At 44.3% G+C, this 19133-nt stretch overlaps 1 protein-coding gene across 8 annotated transcripts in view; it reads right to left on the reverse strand.

The window, feature by feature from the left end:
* KANSL3 (KAT8 regulatory NSL complex subunit 3) overlaps nucleotides 1-19133 on the reverse strand; it is a 535939-nt gene that overhangs the window by 226075 nt on the left and 290731 nt on the right. For 4 of the 8 annotated variants that reach the window (XM_086943339.1, XM_086943338.1, XM_086943342.1 and 1 more), the window contains one exon: nucleotides 7679-7756. The exons of the other annotated variants lie outside the window; for them this stretch is intronic. In XM_086943339.1, coding sequence (XP_086799465.1) covers nucleotides 7679-7756 — 78 coding nt within the window. The remainder of the gene's footprint in view (nucleotides 1-7678; nucleotides 7757-19133) is intronic. 8 annotated transcript variants of the gene reach the window in all.

Here is a 19133-nt window from a genome sequence, read left to right on the forward strand (position 1 = left end):
CAACGTAAATTAAATGTATATAAAAATTGTTAGCTACCTTGGACCATCTTGTTGAAACATTATGCACATTTAAGAAACTAGAGACTCTGTAAGGAGTAGTTTCTGTCCTGTATCTCCAGTTCTGTAGTAGGGGTATCTCGGTTATAGTCATAATCTAGTGAATAGTCCCGCCCATGTGCACGTACCCCGGAGCAATCAAAAATAATCTCTTAAGTTGTCAAAAAATGCAGAACTGCACAGACACTTAAGAGAGAATTTAAAGACAGATAATGCAGCCTATATCCACAGGCTACACTGTCCAGTACTTCTACTAGAAATTCCACCAAAAATCCACAACAGCACAGCCTGTTCAGATTTCTCCACAGAGAAAAACTTTCCTTTTCTAGCAAAATCCTCTGGAATGATAGAGAGGAAGGAATGGACAGACAAGCCCCATAGGCTGCCATTATGTGGCTCAAAACAGGATACTGCGCCTTTAAGAGAACCTTCCAGAACTCTCTCAGTATCCCAGAATGCACAGCAGGTCCCTCTAACTTTCAGTTCTTTTTGAAGGTGTAACACGCCAGACCTGTAGCATTCGGTACATAATATCTTTCTCCACCGGGGAGGAGGGCGTGCGCTTATGACTATAACAGAGATACCCCTACTACAGAACTGGAGTTACAGGACAGAAACACTCCTTCTGTAGTAGGGGATCTCTGTGTATAGTCATAATCTAGTGAATAGAATGGCAAGCCCATCCCCACATGAAAGCGGCGGTGGAGAGAATAGAATTAACACCACTACTGTGGGAACAGATTTCGCAGCGAAGCCTGCCCAACCTGAGCGTCTGTCCTGGCATCAGTGACCAGACAGTAATGCTTAGCAAGGTATGGACCGACTTCCAAGTGGCCGCCTTGCAGATTTCTGCAATAGGAACATTACGAAGCAAAGCAGTAGTGGCACCTTTGCCCCTGGTGAAATGAGCCTTAGGTTTACCCCCTAAGGTCTTATTAGCCCTTCTGGTAACACAATTGTATACAGGACACAAACCACCTCGAGATGGACGGTTATGAGGTAGCAAGACCGGTCCTGACTGATCCAAAATTGATAAACAATTGGTCTGACCTACGAAAATCTTTGGTTTTATCCAGATAAAATGTCAACACCCTCCTAACATCCAGGGAAGGCAGAGACCTTTCCGCTGGAGATGAAGGATTCTGAAAAAACGTAGGTAAAGTTATGGTGCGGTTAACATGGAAATCAGAGATAACTTTTGGAAGAAATTTAGGGAGAGTACGCATAACAACCGTAGCAGCATGAAATACAGCATAAGGTTCTTGGCAACACAACGCCTGAATTTCACTCACCCTGCGGGCCGATATGATGGCCACGAGGAACGCAGCCTTCCAGGACAGGTGCTGCAACGAAGCCTTATGAATAGGTTAGAAAGGCTCCTCCATCAATCTGGACAACACCACATTCAAGTCCCATGAAGACGAAGGAAGCCGGACAGGAGGGAACACTTTCTTCAAGCCTTCCAAAAAGTCCATGATCACAGGGATCTGCAAGAAGGAAGTCTGTGAAGGGCATTTCCAGTAGGCAGTCAGCGCAGCGATATGAACCTTAATTGAATGAACATTAAGGCCAGACTGGGCCAAATATAGAAGATACGGAAGGATGACATCTTCCTTACAAGTCATTGGATCATAGTTCTTGGACTTGCACCAGATGCAGAATCCCTTCCACTTGTAAGCATAGGAAGTCCTAGTGGACGGTCGCTTAGCCTCCTTCCGTATGTCCATACAATCTTATGGTAGATTCAAATGACCATACTGCACTCTCTCAGGAGCCATGCCGCCAAACTCAAAGACGAGAGGTTGGGGTGCACCATCTGCCCCCCCCAAACTTCGTGAGAAGGTCCGGCCGGCACGGCAGCTGTATGTGAGGAAGGAGAGACCGGTGAAGCAGGTCCGTGAACCACCACTGCCTGGGCCATTCCGGGGCAATCAGGATCATCCGTGCCCTGGACTGAGACAGCTTGATGAGCACCGCCGGAATCAGGGGAATGGGTGGAAAATGCACAGAAAGTTGTTCGACCAGTCGATCCATAGTGCATTCCCCAGCGTCCACTGCTGGTAGTACCTGGAGGCGAAGTCTCGGCATTTGCTGTTTTCGGCGGTGGCGAACAGATCTACGTCTGGAGTCTCCCACCTTGCGAAGACGTCTCCTAGTACTTCGTCCTTTATAACACATTCGGGGTTTTCCTGAATCAGTCGGCTCAGCGCGTCCGCCTGAACATTCTGCACACCTGGCAGATGAGACGCCGTTATCGTCACTCCTCTGGCCTGCGCTTCCTGTGACAGTGTGCGTGATCTCGCGCCCCCCTTTTTGCCGAGGTAAACATTGTGGTCGTATTGTCCGTCCGCACAAGCAAGGAGTCGGTCTGGAAGGACAGATGAAAGGCCTTCTGTGCCAAGTGAATAGCTCTGAATTCCAGGAAACTGATGTGAGACGTGGACTCTGACGGAGACCACGCTCCCTAGATCTGTAGATGGTCTGAATGCGCTCCCCAGCCCAGGAGAGACGCATCCGTAATGATAGTCCGAGTCGGGAAGCCCCTGTGGAAAGGAACCCCTCTGAGGATATTCTCTGCTGAGCACCACCATCTCAGGGACAGTTGGGCGTGAAGAAATAACTGAAACCGGTCGTCCCAACACCCTTTCTTCTGGTTCCACTGGTCCTCCAAACCATCCTGTAGCGGCCACATGTGTAGGTGCGCATGCGGAGTGATCCCCGTAGAGAAGACATCGTCCTCACTGTTGTAGATGGAGCAGCTAAGAGAGCCTGAGCCTTCCAAAGGATGGATAAGCGTCTCTCCTCCGAGGGAGACACGCTAGCTGACATCGTATAGATGGAGGCTCCCGAATACTGCAGGCACTGTACCGGGATCAGGACAGACTTGGACAGATCTATGTGCAACCCCAGACGGTCCAGCAGGACAGTCGTCCTGTTGAAGTGCAATCGTGCTTCTTGGAAGTTGGAGGCTTAGATCAACTAATCGTCCAGGTATGGGTAGACAAACACCTTGTTCTGTCTCAGGTGGGCTGCTATCACAGCCATGCATGTCAAAAAAGTCCTGGGTGCAGACTTCAATCTACACGGCAGTACGGTGTACTGATAGCAATTGGTGCCGACGAGGAAGCGCAGGATTTCTGATGTTTCCAAGGAATGAGCACCTGGAGGTACGCATCCTGCAGGCCTATAGCGCACAGCCATCCTCCTCTTTGCAGCTTAGGATAAATCCGGCACAAAGACCGCAACCCTCCGTTTGCTTAACGCAAAACCAGAATGGGCCTGAACTCGATCTGGTCCTTTTCTCGCACCCGAAAGCACCATGACTACAGACCTTCTCTTAGAGACCGAAGGAAGTATTGTCTCCCTGCTTCCCAACAGGGTAACGGCCTCCGCTCGGAACTCGCGCAGCTGGAACTGCGAGTGAACCGGTGGAATTGCTGGAGGAGGGCTGTCAAACGAAGACTGTCTAGACCCGGCCGGCCTTTGTTTGCCGTGGAGCATCAAGCTCTCCCGCGTATGCGCACAATATACTTGTGAATTATTAAATGGCGGCCCGGGACCACAGACAAATTCTGGGAGGAAAAGACGCGGCTAGAAAGGGCGGAAGGCCTTAAGCCGTTCTCCACGGCCCAAACCTACAGCCTTCAAAAATCTCTGATTCAGACTTCATGCGGGCCACTCACTACCCTCATGGCAGCCCAAGGGTTGCCCAAAGAACGGGAGAGTAGAAGCACACCGCTGAGCCGCAGGCTGCAGAGACGTCAGACGAATACAAGTATGGCAACGTAGGACAAATCCACCATACCTGGGGGTCGGCAGGAGAGAAAAACGCCGCTCCGACACCGATGTTTAGATCTGAAACTATCAGGCCATTTAGACTATCTCTTGTGAGGCCTCCCTCCTGTCTATCGGCAGGGGAACAACAAATCGGTGGAGAAACACCCCCACACAGGGGTCTTACCACAACGGCCCACCACCACCAAAATGAAAAAGTAGGATGTAAAAGGGTTGAGTACGATACAACCTGTACCAACCAATGACATTAACCCTCCATGTCAGATAGGAAATACGAAATCCTTCATGGTAGGGAAATGGACCTCACCTCACCTGGACCTTGCTCAGGGTCTACGAGGCCCGCACTATCCGTCGGTACCTCAAAGCTCACATCTGAGTCTTGGGGGTTAATGTCATTGGTTGGTACAGGTTGTATCGTACTCAACCCTTTTACATCCTACTTTTTCACTTTGGTGGTGGTGGTGTTTCTTTTGTTTCATCGCTACTTAGTGCAACTATTGTAAGAACAGAGGCCCCGACGAATGCCATGGGATAAAATACCCGCTAGGCAGAAACATGTTGGCCCGTTATTAGACAGATATTTGTTGACTGTTCTTTTTTGCACTGTTCTATGTTTTTAATTAGGAGGTGTGGTTCGTCCGTAGAATAAAGTTAGAAATAGGAGGACACTCCATCCTATTTTAAAGTCACTAGTTTTTCTGTTGCACGGTTTCTCACTTTACCATCAAAGATCAGCCATCATTGTTGGTCTGTTTGTATGGGTGGACCAAATCCTTGACCAGCTACCAATGGTGCGGCGCTTGAAGTCCCAATGATCAGGGGACTAGCCTGATTTGCACCGGGGTTTAGCCATATGATAGGACTGATCATTGAGTCAATTTGATGGTAACCCTTTGCTAATTGTTTTGAATTTATCAACCATGTATGAATGATCTGTACCGTGTTGGTCTTTCCTATACATATAGTGTTCACCTTGTTTTGAAATAAGCTGTCTTGATGTGACTTATCCACCCGAGATTCTGTTAACTCGGATTGACAGTGCAGCCACATAACTAAGCTGGTAGACCCCCCCTGTTTTTTGTGTTATACATATGTAAGTAGCTGGGGATAATAATCAGGTAGGGGTCTTTAAATTAAATATCCCTTGGACCCTCTCTAAACTGTTTGGTTGTTGATTATGGAAAAAAAGAGAACAGAAAGATAATACTCTAGACTTCCAGAATTACTAACCAGCTTATTCCACAAGATATCTATCAAAACATTTCATCATCGTAATGGCAATGACCTGCAGGGGAGGGCGTGCTCTGTCAAAGGACTCCAAGGGGAAGATAGGTTCAAAGTCCTACATGTAAGGGTGTAAGAGACTGGGCCCAAGTCATACGTAATTTTTCAAACACAAACATGAAATATTTCAAGCTTGCACAATAACCACATAATTTTTTATCTGGCAACTAGGATCAGGATTATCTGCAATATATAGTTTGGCTTTAGCATATGAAATCTAAGCAGGTTTTACAATGTACATGTAATTTTCTGATCTATTCCTTTTAATTTACACCTTGCTTAATGATCCTGTTGAGTAGTCAATCCTGTCTTGGATTAGACTGTTTTCTTGCATGGCTGTAGGGCTGAAATATGACCAGCTTCAATTACTGCAACCTTGGTGCAGTTTTTTTGCTATTCTTTTTCCTATTCTGTATTATGCTCTTCTAATAGAAACACAAGTTCAGGTCAAGTGGACGTTGGACAACACATTGCTCAACAGGTTTTTCTTAGTGTGTGATGACTCTATTCTCTTTAGGATAGACCCATTACAGCTACTTTTCAGTATATATCAAGCTCCACCCACTAGCAATAATTTGCTACCCCATGTGTGTAACTGGTCAAGACAACAAATATACGATGTATCCCTATCCTAAACCACAAAGGAAAGGCCAAAGTAAATGTATCTATACCAGAACAGACAAAGAACACCACCATAGGTGTAACACTGCAAAACAGTATTGGGCAGAAAGCAACCAGAATGGAGTTTTGACAATGGATATAAAAGGACTGAAATGTGACTGCATCATTGAAAACATGGCACCATCAGTGGCAATGAAGTATTCATATCGCCCCTCAAACTGGATCCCATTCTGCAGTGAGCCCCACCTGCAACGGATTTACTTCCTACCTTATTTCTTAATGCTGTATTTTCTGCCATTAAGTTCATGGCACTGCCTTGAGAGTCTGTACTGCGGGACAAATGTTAAACATGAAAGGGATGCTACAACCATAGAGGCTGAGAAGAAGAGACAGTGGATATCTTAATCTATGCAGGCAGACGAGGTCACTAAACACTCACAAAGACATGAGACCACTAAATTAACCACATAGTCCTCAATAGGCACGCTGCAATAGAAGACAGCAATCACTGAGAGGCTGTGACTTTCACAGGAGATGCGTACCCAGAAAGTGGTATGAGGAGAGACAGTCCTATAACTAAGTACCACATAAACGGAGGCCTAAGTATGACACCGGTATTTATATTACCAGGTTAAATAAAATTGGCCTGGTTGGTAATTCATGAAAATGCTCACATACCCTAATACTAGCTTTCAGGATTAATGTCACAAAGATTCCACTGTTCCAGAGTCAGGGAGAGAAAGGATACAAGATCTACGCCTAAACTCGAACAACATGTTCAATGAAGTGCTGATGATGCATAGATGAAAAAGAAAAACTGGAGACACAATAATGAGTCAGAAAGAAACCACACAGAATAAAACTGTTGTGCTGAAAAGGCCTGAATATAAAGGCTGCAACACAAAAGTAGCCACTGTACATACACATAGAAACAGAAGGCAGCTTGGCTTGTTGAAAACAGGGACCCAGTTAGCTGAACATGTGTGACAATCCTTTACCCCTACCCTTAGGGTGAAACCTTAAATTAGTGCAATTCTGGATAGGATTTTGTGAGCATGGGTTACCGTGTTCCCTGTAATACTTTTCATAGCACTGTACCAAGCCTATGTACAGAAACCCCACGAAATCAGGCCCTCTACCTCCAGAGCGGCACCTTACCCTATGAAGGGGCATACGATTCAAGGATTCCTTGACACATTGTGTGCTGGTCCACTGTCATTTGATAGCAGCACAATACCGTCAGTCAGTACTATGTAAACAGTCACAGAGTGTCAATCAGAGCCATGCAGGCAGTCAGAAGGCAACATCCAACCTCACTGAGGAAGCAAAAGAGCACAACCAGCACTTGCATGGATTCGGATAGAAAAAGCTTGCAATTTGCATTCAAAGGGAGGCAGCCAACTAATTGGAGGCTCTCATGGAGCAGCAGACAGTGCTCTGTGGATTATCAGGTGCAGACGTCTTCGTAGGCAGTTTCAGGGCAGCAACCAGCACAAGAAGTCACAGAGTAGAAGGCTTTACAAGCAGTCATGGAACAACAACAGTCTGCAAAGAGTTACAGTGGGCAGTAGCCCTCCAAGTCAGCATCAGCTGCCTTCCCAGGCACTTAAAAAGCAGAACCTTCACAGTCAATCACTGGAAAAACAGCCTTCACACCAAGCATGAGGCAAAAAACTGTGAGAGCTGATACAGATTAACTTTGACAACTGCATCTTTTGAATGGCTTTCTGTACATTACAAGGAGGAGAAAGATGTGAAAGAAAGAGATGGTGATGCAGGACATCCCAAAGCAGCAAGGAGAGCGGGGGAAAGGATTTAGGGAGGCAGCAGGAGGAAGTTTATACTCACAAGAGAGGCATGAGGAGAGACTAGGGGAGATAAGAACCCCATTTCGAGCCATAGAGAAAGTAGAGATACTCACCAAAGACACATGAGGAGGTGCCAGGAGGAAGAGCTTTCCTCGCCAGCAAGTTTTGTTTCAGAAAAGCAGCAAACTGAGCTGAAATGAATCACACAAACAATTATCCAGAGTCCAACACGGTGGTATTCACTGTCCAGAACCTACTGTCAACCAATATCACTTATGCAAACCATGGCCAAAATACACCTCCCTGGATTGAGCGAGCAAACTCTTGCAAAATTGTTCTCAACTGTCAGTCCTTTCTATGCACATAACCCCAGCCACCTAAGGTCAGTCTAGACTAGGTTTTTCCAACTAATATTTCTATGGGTATTTTACTGCACACTACTACTACCTACAGCCACTAGCACTCGCAGCTAACACACCTTTCTGGCGGCAAATATAAATCTCACACTTGGGGTACATCACACATTAACAATCTACTTTACCTACAATAAATATATGCAACATGCTAGAAACCCAAGTAACCCAGAGTGATTTCAGCAGCAACCAATTGACTTTACTCATAGTCAGTGCAGGTCACTCACAGTAAGTTCATGTCACCTGGGGCCAGCCACTACTGTCCTTGCTAAATCTATACCGTCTGTTGCAAATCTATATTACCCAGACCCGATGTAGATTTCACAAAGTAAGAGCATGCCACCATCTGCATCCAATTTAAGTGACCAGTGACAGTCTGCTATAAACTACCAGTCACCTTGCATAAAGTCTGTGTAGCTCCATCTCTACTAAGTTAGTTTGTGCCATTTGATGCCAAGGTACCACACCCAAAGTTAACATACACTGCCTTCTACAAACCTCTGTCTCCCACAACAGATGACCAGGACAGGCGTAAATAATCTAAAGAAGAGATTGACTACTCCATTAAAATTCACCTAAAGTGCAAGTCTTCGGTGTAGAGCTGTGTATGGGAACGGGTTATGTCCTAACATGCGCACTCAAGTCCCTGAAAATGACAGTTCTAATGATATTAAGCTCTATTGTCCTAAAATACCATCTAACAACATAGTTAGAATAAGATCAATTTCAGGCCAGATCAATCATCTGAATTGCTGCCACCTCCTCTAACTGGTCACAGAATGGTGAATAGCCGTGTACGGTAAAGAACGCTTGTTTACAGAAAACTCAACCTCTGCTCTCTGTCCACCCAGTGAGCCACTCTGCTTCAAATTTATGTGGAAAGTGAATTGGTCAGTGGAAAAACAGCCTTAACTGACCCGAAGAATAACATTTAAATCCACCACCGCTTCTAAAGGTAATTCAAGCTCAAGCTGAGTATTGAACTCACCCACATTCGACAGTAAGAAGGTTGGACACATGGCTATTCATCTTTGAGCATTACGCTTTCGTCCAGTAACAGAAAAAACTACACTTTAACTGAACATAGTAAAAAAAAACTTTAAAAAACCATCGCGCAATAAGTGAAAAGGAGGTCCCAAGTACTCAGAAAGTTAAATTGCAAGAAAGTCGAGAGCAGTTGGATCAGCTACCCCTTCTTCTGGCTCAGTGAAACCCAGTCTATCAAAAATCCCTTTAAATATTACTCAGTGCTTAAGATTTAACATAAATGATACTACTGTAAACAAAGCCTCTCTGAAAAGAAACCCATCTATTTCCTGACTTGGCTCTTTAGTATGAAATATGCTAATTAGGGTTTCGTTTTGAATAAAAAAGTTCTCTTTGCCTCCATCTGGAGAGCTGAATTTTCACTGCCTAAAAGGCAAAACACACTTTGAATCCATCCAAGTAACAAGTATTTAGAATAACCAACTTACATGCCACCTATGGAGTCACTTTGAAAATAAGCGCTATAAGCTCCACAATGTTCAAAGGCTTACCATCCCACAATCTTTGTGACCCATCAAAACAGCAATCTTACAGAAGAAACCTGGATCTACATCTTCAGAACATCAAACTTAGCATTTTATTGATGGATACAAAAATTACACCACGGATAAAAATTAAGTCATTGTTCTGGTTCAAACCCTTAAAACCACTGAAAGTCATTAGTTATAGATATCAACACTCATAAGACATTCAAAAACTCACACCGCACACTATTGCTCTCCTGTTGGGTCTTATTTTGTTCCTGTGATGATGGCAAATTGGAGTTTTAATCATGGTGGAAATTATGGTATGTATTGTGTGCTATGATAATCATGACAGAAAATTTGAGTGGCATTACGCATTTGAGCTAAAAACATAACTATGTGATTTTTCTAGTGAATTTTATTTTTTTATTATTATTTATTTATTTAGTCATGCACTGTAGGGGTGCCCATGCCAGGCTTCCGTCTCAGGCCCCTGCCATCAGACCAACCCCACTGTGAATTTCCTTCAGCTGGACACAGGCTGGGTTGAGCACAGAGTCTACACTGCGGCCAGTCGCTCCTACTATGGGTGTAAACCCCTGCTGTGTACATCCTTACCACTCTGCCTCATGTGCTGTCTTTCTTTCTCTCCCAACTATTGTAAAACGTGCAAGTCATATGTGACACATTTTTTCACTAAATAAATTGATGAATTGGGGTCGGTGTCTTTAAAATCTAGATCAATTTTTATTGACAAAAAGCGGATTACAACCACTAAGACTTTTTCCTACCTTGGAATTTTATTCGAAAGTACGGGTTCAGGGGGGTAGAAGCAGCTAAAACAAGGAGCTTACTGTACATAAGGATCTTATCAGCCCTATCTAATTTTAGTAGGAAAATAGGCAGACGCCCGACGGTGGAATTACTAAATATTTATAGAGCAAAATGTGTCACCGTTGCTTCGTACGCAGCTGGTTTTTGGAGGCATACGGAGGTTAGCGCTCTCCAAGTAGCTGAAAATATGTTCCTGAGGTTTTTATTGATGGTCCCAAACAGTACCTCCTCTTTTATATAACCAAAAAGAAAATGTCCTTTCTGTGTATTAAAGCTTAAAGCATTAATGTGATTTATAAACAATGACACCTTTCTTGAATCAGTAATATCCCCAAATCATAATACAATGCACATAAATTATATCATAACATAGGATGTATCCAAGCAAATTAGTTAAAATTATTTATTAAAAAAGTTTCATCACAGGACTTAATGTAAACATTAACTTACATAAAGAAATTTTTTAAACACATATATTCATGAGTCACAATAAATGATCAACACAGTTATCTAAAAGTGATGACGATAAGTGGAATAAACTGTGGAATCTAAAGAAAAAAATGATTCGAACAGAACTTCATGCAGAGTTTATTATTCAATACTGCAAGAAGGGGGTCATTCCCAAGGGTTTACAAATCACTAACGAACCCGGGTTGTTTGTGAAGGACAAGAAATTTAAAGATAGTTGGACATTGATCGCGAACCGATGTAGTCGCGATTGGATGTTACTAATCATTGACAAAGCCTCCTCTTTTATATGCCATACAGAACTAGGGCTGCTGTACCTGGAGGATATCATAAAAATTCAACCGGTCCTGTTATAGCACAGGGTTTGGTCAATAGATGAAATTAAATTTAATCGTTGGATTTTAACAGATTATATGGCCTGGACAGGGTGCAAAATGTTACATGGCTGCTATATGTTAAATCATTTTTATAAAATCTAGGTCATCAAGATTTTTATGATGATCCCACGTCTTTGAAGAGGATAGCAAGGAAAGACCTTAAAAATGAATGCTTAAGCTACCTGAGTGACCAGAGCTTAAGTTTGGAAATGAAAAAATAACAGTGCAAGTACATACCTCATAATAACAACTTTTAAATTTCAGCCGTATCTAGGATTGATAACATCCGAATATGACAAATTTTTATTGATGCGTTTCTGCCTGGGCATACTGCACAGATCATTAAGCTTTCCTGTCGTAAATGATTGGTCGAAAGAACTGAGTAAATGCCCATGCAATGATATTTCTAGTCAATCAATAATACATGTGGTATTTTTTTGCAAGTTTTACTCTGTACATAGGAAATTATGGATCATCCCTGTTTTAAAAACTTATGGCATGAGGCAATGTCGCCCAGCATTCATGGCCCTACAACAGTTAGAGACAAAATTTGTTAGCCTCGGTAACTACCTTTTATCATGATGTAACAAAATGAGAAATGAAATTATGTGTTATGTACCCGGTTTGTTATTTTACTATATAGATTATTGTTGTTTTTTAATAATTATATTATCATGTTTTTATGTGCTTTTATGGTTATGTATGCAACCGAATAAAGTGTTATTTAATTGAATTGACTATGTAAAATGGCTGCTGATGTAATCACAATCTCCTTTTGACTCATGGCTCACATTTTTTCTGTGCTTTTTCTGGCATTGCAGTAGAGTTTTCTCACTACTGGGTAACTCTCAGAACTGCAATGGATCAAGTCACCTTTAAAGTTGATAAACACCGGGCTGTGGAATTCTTTTTCTCACAGTGCAAAGAGACAATGTCCCCAAAAATATTTTTTGAGCCCGTCTCCAGCCACTTATATTTGTATGTGACTGACCAGAATAGAAACTGAATCATTACACAAAAATGTTATCCCTTTAAAACATGCTCAGTAACGTTTGATGCAAATTCATTCAGCCGTTCAGGCTGTAATCATGAGCAAAATGTTCTTTCAGACCTAAAATGGAAAACACTTCTTTTTTTACCACCGCCCCTTTGCACGGATTTGCATGAAAATTGGCATGTCCTACCTGACACGAGTAAGCTATTGATTTGACACTAGCTAAAAAAGAATAATACTTATAGGCACATTAAAAAATACCTTTTCAATGGAAAGTATATTTGACCTAGAGGGGTGCACCAAGCTTGTCCTCATTACATATCATGTGTATTTGTAAAGCACATGTTCACCCAAGGATATCTTGGCGATGAATAACAGATGTTTATTTTACCCAACTCAACGATACTCATTTTATTGACCTGAGAAGGAGGAAAGGCTGAGTGGACCTGCCAGGATTTGAACCTGTGATCAGGAGGTCAAACACAGGTCCCTACAGTGGAGGAATTAGTCCACTAAGCCACCAGATCCGCCCGGTTACAGACACTGGACTACTGCCCCTGCCATTAGTGTAGTGCATACATCGTTGGTGGTAGTATACAGTGGTCAACAGAATTACATAGAGGTTTTTATCTGTGTCAGTGGGTTGAGGCCTACTGGTCCACCTGCGTAAAGGTCAGCTTCTATTTTTATATGCAGACCCTTGAGTGATATCCAGAGTATTGTGTCCTCCAAGACAGTGGAAGTGTATTGCCTGCATTGATGTAGATGGATGGCGGAGACCCAGACAATGAAGCGAGGGGAGTGGAGACCGGGCCGTCTATAGAAATTCTATGGAGAGGGATCTGCAGATTAATCTTCCTGACTGCATTTAGTGGATTGTAGAGGTGGAGGGTGGGACTACAGACTCTTTGCCAGATTCAAACTTTGGACAAAAGGGTACTTGGTTGTATTGGTGACGGAGTACTCTGTCCGCCCGTCAGATTTCAAGGCAGATTGGCAGGTTTATAATGATGGAATAAAGTTTATCTAGCGGTATAAACTTTCCTCCAAATGCCTGACGGAGTACGGTCTATCAGAGGTAAGCATCCGACACTCCGCCCTATTTTGAGTGGGTGGTAAGATGGCTTTTTTTCCCTTCTTTTTTCCCCAAAATTGCTCACCACCACCAGGTGGTGAGGGATAATAAGAATGAAACAACCATTGAAAAAGCCAAGAGATCTGATGTTGGCCAACAACCTTCTGATATTGGCAATTCTTGTTTAGTTCGGTCATGTTTTTTTGCAAATCTTTGTTAGAGAAGGTGTCGGGCCCTTATCAATCTAAAGCAAAATATTTGCATAAAAGAAACCTTTTGTTTTGGTTCATAGTAGTCCCTTACACTAAAGGAAACTACTTTCTGTGTGGATGTGCCCCTTGTGAAAAGGAAGTATATTGCAACTCACAGTGAAGTTAGACATTGGCTGAAGTGGGCTTTGGGTGGAAGAAAAATGAAAATGACAAAGACTTATGAAGTCTAGCTGAAAATCCCTATAAGTACTATGTTACACACATCATTTTAGTAAAATCAAAAGGTCAAATTACATGACCAAAAAACACCCAATTGATCTGGTGTTGGCTACCAGCCTCTTGCCTGTGCTAATGCTTTTCTGTAATGTTTTTGAAAATCTTTATTACAAATAGACAGAGCTGAAAAGAGAGATAAATAGAGAGGCTTGCAAAAACGGGAACGAGGCTAAAAAAGACAGGCAGTTGGAAAGACAGACAGATACTTGGAAAGACAGACAGATACATGGATAGAATGATAGACTTGCAAAGCCAGAAATAGATAGCTGGATAGAGGACAGACATCTAGAAAGACAGACAGACAGACAGACAGACAGACAGACAGACAGACAGACAGACAGATACTTGGAAAGACAGACAGATACATGGATAGAATGATAGACTTGCAAAGCCAGAAATAGATAGCTGGATAGATAGAGGACAGACAGACAGACAGACAGACAGACAGACAGACAGATAGATAGATAGATAGATAGATAGATAGATAGATAGATAGATAGATAGATAGATAGATAGACAGACAGACAGACAGACAGACAGACAGACAGACAGACAGATAGATAGATAGATAGATAGATAGATAGGCACACAGAGGTATATAGACAGAAAGATAGGGTTGCAAGAGAGATGGTGCACAGATTCAAATAGTTAAATATCTATATAGGCACAATATACAAGAGCACTGAAAGCAAACTAGTAAGACAAACAAGCAGCACATACAGACAAAATAGGTTTGCAAGTATAGCTGCAGTCCTCAATTAAGATACATATAGAAGTGTAGTTATAAATGCATGTTTGTGTGCATTCTAAAAAGAGAATTACTTTATAAAGAATAGAGTCTAATGGACACAATCTGGTACACTATGATATAGCACCAAACAGATGAACAAAAGCGGCTCTAAAATATATTTAAAACATTATTAGCAGGACTGATAAAGTTGAAATGTTTCCTGTGCTGTGAAAAGCTGGTTAAAAGAAAAAGTTACTTCCCTTCAGTAACGGCTCATCTGGGAGAGGGATCTTCATATGGTGGGGGTGGCTCAAAATAGGAGTCATTCGGGTTATTCTAGCTATCAGGACCTCAGTCAGCATGTGTGTGCGCAGTGACTCCTTTGGTGTAGGGGATTGCTTGGGGAGTGTTGTGGTGAAGGGATGGGGCTTGCTGGTGGCTGCAGAGCAGGAACAGTGTTTTCATGTTCAAGTTTCTTTGGAATGGAACACTGCTGCAACTCCTGAGAGATCACTGCCTTGAATGTGAGTTTCATTAAGTGGCATAGGAACTTACTCCGATTGCCCAGTTCAAGTCAGAATCAACCCTGATGTTGTTATATATAGATTACTCATCACCTGACCATAGCCTGTTCAGGGAACTCAATGGTCAAATTGGTATCATTAGAATCAAGGCTGGCTTCAAAATCTGTTTCAGAGTTGACTTTGGCAACAAGGTTGGTGGCTCGACACCTCAGGGTCAAGCAGGCATGGCAATGCTTCTAGGCTTGGCGCCCTTGGCTCAATGTTTCTCTGTAGCTGAAATGGGCTCTTGGCAATAAGCACGCACAGGTGCAGCAACTGAAGCAGACTACATAGGCGCCTTTGCCCTGGACTTGGAACGCGAAGTCAGATTCCTTGGGATCAGGGTTATTAGGCAAAAATAAATTGTCACGGATATAGGGCCACTCTGTAGCTGGTCTATGAGATGTTGGTGTCTTCAGTGTAGTCCGTGAACTGGGCACTGTTCTGGCGGAGGATCCCAAAAGACTGTTTTTCTTGTAGTCCAAGTCTTCTACGGACAGGATTTACTAGACTCTGATCCAGATGACCCAGCAGAATTCCTTTCTCATTCTTCATAGGTTTCCACAATGTCTTCAGGTCTGAAAACTTGTACCGACCCTTACGCAAAATCTTAAAGTGCATCCATTGATGTTCTCAATTGTAGCAAGTAATCTCTTTATTTTTTAAAAGCTGATAGGCCTAACATCTGATCCCTCATGAACTAGAGGTAAGAAAAGATAGTCTAACATAATAATTTACAGTTCCATCTGGGGCAAAAATGGAAGGGCGTGTTCTTCATTATTCACAAACTCTTCCACCTGCCCTCTTACTCAAAAGAGTTCTTCTCGTATGACCTGGTTGCGAAAGAAACTTTCTGATTGGATTCAAAGATTCGCCTGTTGTAGTGGTTCTTTCGATGCTGTAGATGGTGATTCCGGTTATTGAAGTCAAATGCCTGATGACTGTAAATTGACAGTGCCAGAGCTCAATAAATACATCCAAACGCAATGGTGGGAGAAACTAATCTGAGATGAGATAGTTGGCCTGGAGCATTGTGAGTTTCTGCGGGGGATCACGTTACCTCAATACTGAAACTTTTACATCTAATAAAACTTGCAATGCCTATGCCCAACACTAGAAGGCAGGATTGCGCAAAGCATGCAATCTATCTTCTCTACATATGCTACAAACATTCTTTTTTTTTTTTTTTTTTTTTGGAAAACCTTTATTGAACAGTATGTGCAGACAAATACGGGCCTACAACCCTCAGGCCGGCCTCGACAATAAGGGTCACATCAGCAAGTAATGGCAACCCCCAGCGGCAAAAGTGATAGAACCACATATACGTCAAGTCACGTCCAACGAAGTCATGCCGCTAGGCAACAGGATGATGAGGTTTAATTTTAAAATAAAGATCCAAAATGAGTCCATAGCAACAGGTCCGGAAGGAGATGAATCAGGGCAATGCAGTTAGGACTTATACAGGGCAGCAATCTCAAGGAGGACTAGCAAACATTATCCAATAGGCAAGCGATCGCACTCAATGGAACCAGGATAGTTAAAAGCATAGCAAATGGCGATCTCAAAACGCTACCCAAAAGCACCCACTCCACCCACAGACCCAAGAAAGAAGTGATGGAAGAGCTAGCCAGAAGAATAAGTGCAGGAAGAAAAAAGAGAGGAAGGGAGAAGAAAGAAAGGAAAATGAGGCCCATAGAAAGAAAAAACCAACAAGAAGATATACCCCCCACCCTACACACATGCAGAGGCTACGGCCTACCCCCCCCCTAGCAGAGTGTCTGTCGCCCCAAAAGAGTACCCGAAATATAGACGAAGATAAAGAGAAAAATAAGGAAAAGAATAAAATGTCACGGTTGATCGGAGGAGGGCCAAGGATTAATGTAAGCAAAACATAATCGATACCTGCGGCCACCCAACCCCCGGCCCCAACCTAACACCCATACAACTTGTACCTCCAGCAATCACAAGTCCCAGTCTCAGTCTTATATGTCCCGGTGTGCAGCAAGAAAGTCCCCATCCTCAGCCTTGTCCCCTTCGAATCCGTAGTCCAATCGAAACTAGTCGCAGCGCAGCCAGTATGGACGGAATGGACCACCTTGGAGACCATCGTGAAAGTTGGGGTGCAGGAGACAAGGCAAACTGGATCGTTGCTTGACTGTAAAGAACCAGAGGACGTACCATCGCTAATCCACGGCTAAAGCTCCAGGGGGCAGAACGGTGTATAGGTTCCAAGATAGCAGCCGGCCGGTGCACAGAGAGCAAGTCCAGGAGGGCGCTCGGCAACATGGCACCCGTGAACAAAAGAAATGGGCGAGGCGGCGACGGGGACCCGAGCCCCGGCAGCACAAGAGAGGCAACGTCGTCAGACTCCTCCAGAAAAGGACCGAGGAGTACCGCAGCGGGTCCCGGGACACGTCCCTCCGCCACCGATCCGCACCCCAATTCGGGCAATCCGCCGACAGTCGGCTCAGGATATGGCTTAACGCACCGCTCTGGAGAGTCATCTTGGCCAGCCAACAGGGCCCCATCGAGCTGGGCCCCCAAATCGGTAGCAAAAGCACGAAAGGCCAATCTCAGGTCCCCCAGTGCCGCCAGGATGTCACAGAGCCTCAGCGGAGGATAGAGAACGGAGGGTGCTGCTGCGTCCGCCATCTTGGGTAATCTGCCATGGAGCGCCCTCGGGATCAAGCCCCCGGCATCAGCCATCGACATCAGGCAATCCATGAAACCTCTGTGAGGCCCCGGTGGTGCAGAAAACGTGAAGGCAGCCGAATATGAAGAGGCAGGAATGCTAGGAGCAACTGTGGCGCTGGGAGACCCACCGGCAGGAGCAGGGCGCCTGTTGCAGAAGATGGCGACCGCTGCTACAAACTGCAACAAAGAAACAATCCCGGACCCTCGCAGCCGGGCCGGGATACATGAAGCAGGAGCCGGCAACAATGTTGCGATCGAATCGCGCTGGGCTGCTGGCAAGGAGAAGGCTGCTACGAAAATTACACCAGCGCCGAGCTCCGAGGCCGGTGCCCCAGCTCCTCCCTCTCCGCAGCGGCCGCCGCTGTCGCAATGGCCTCCGGCCGTCCCCACTAACAATGGCCTGGCCGCTCCCTCTGCTGAAGGCCGGAGTGGTGACCGGGGTGGAACTCCGCCCTGGCAGCTCCGTTTCGGACCGGGGACACTGCAACGTGGTCAGGAGAGCAGCGCCGGGAAACGTGTTGCCAGGAGGCACAGGATTTCGAGCAGGATCTCAGCGAAGGGCGCCAGGGCCGACGGAGCCGAGGAGCTAGGCGGCCATCTCGGCTGCAGGCTAGGCTCCTCCTCTCCGCTACAAACATTCTTATCATTTTTATAACCGCAGACCAAATATGCAAGGCATTGGAACAAAGCAAACAGATATTACTTTCTTTCAACTGTTTCTGTGAATGTATTTAACTTTGTTGTGCCCCTACAGACCAGTCAGCTTAAGTTTTGCTGCATGATCAATGGGCATGTGTGTGTGCCTGAAACTCACTATCCAGACCAGCATACTAATAGAGAGAACTCTGAACACAGGGGAAAGGTCTGCCTTCGTGTGCTGTAAAAGGACAGTCAGTGACCGAAATCTGTATATGGATAACTTGGTGATTGAAACTCAGCTCCACCAAAGTCTCTAAAGACTCCACCAAACAGAGATCCATTAAGACAATGAGATGAGCAGCACAGTTCGGTGTCAACGTTTACAACTATGATGTTATAGGTATTGCTACTACTTGTTCAGTATCAACAGCTTTCTCACGACAAAACATAACTCAACTTCTAAGAGACCCAGTCATTCAATAACTAAACAATCCACAACCTTGATGCACCATTTGGAATCAAAACACACAATGTGGACCTGCATGCCGCACTGTGTTTCCAGGATCAGGAAATGAAGCAAGGAAAGTTTTAGCCAAAACTGGATGAGTATTCAAGGGCATGGTCCCTCACTAGAGGTTCCGCCACCTGTGGTAGAGCACTCTAATTCACCATAACTGCTGCTCGTTCTTCTAACCAAAAATCTAAGAGTGCCTCTCGGTTCCTGAAGCTCAACCACCATGTGTGGCTCCATCACTGCTTCAGACTCCAGCTATGCCAGCTCC

This window comes from Lissotriton vulgaris, chromosome 11 (genome assembly GCF_964263255.1).
Source record: "Lissotriton vulgaris chromosome 11, aLisVul1.2, whole genome shotgun sequence".
In the NCBI taxonomy this organism is placed as follows: domain Eukaryota; kingdom Metazoa; phylum Chordata; class Amphibia; order Caudata; family Salamandridae; genus Lissotriton; species Lissotriton vulgaris.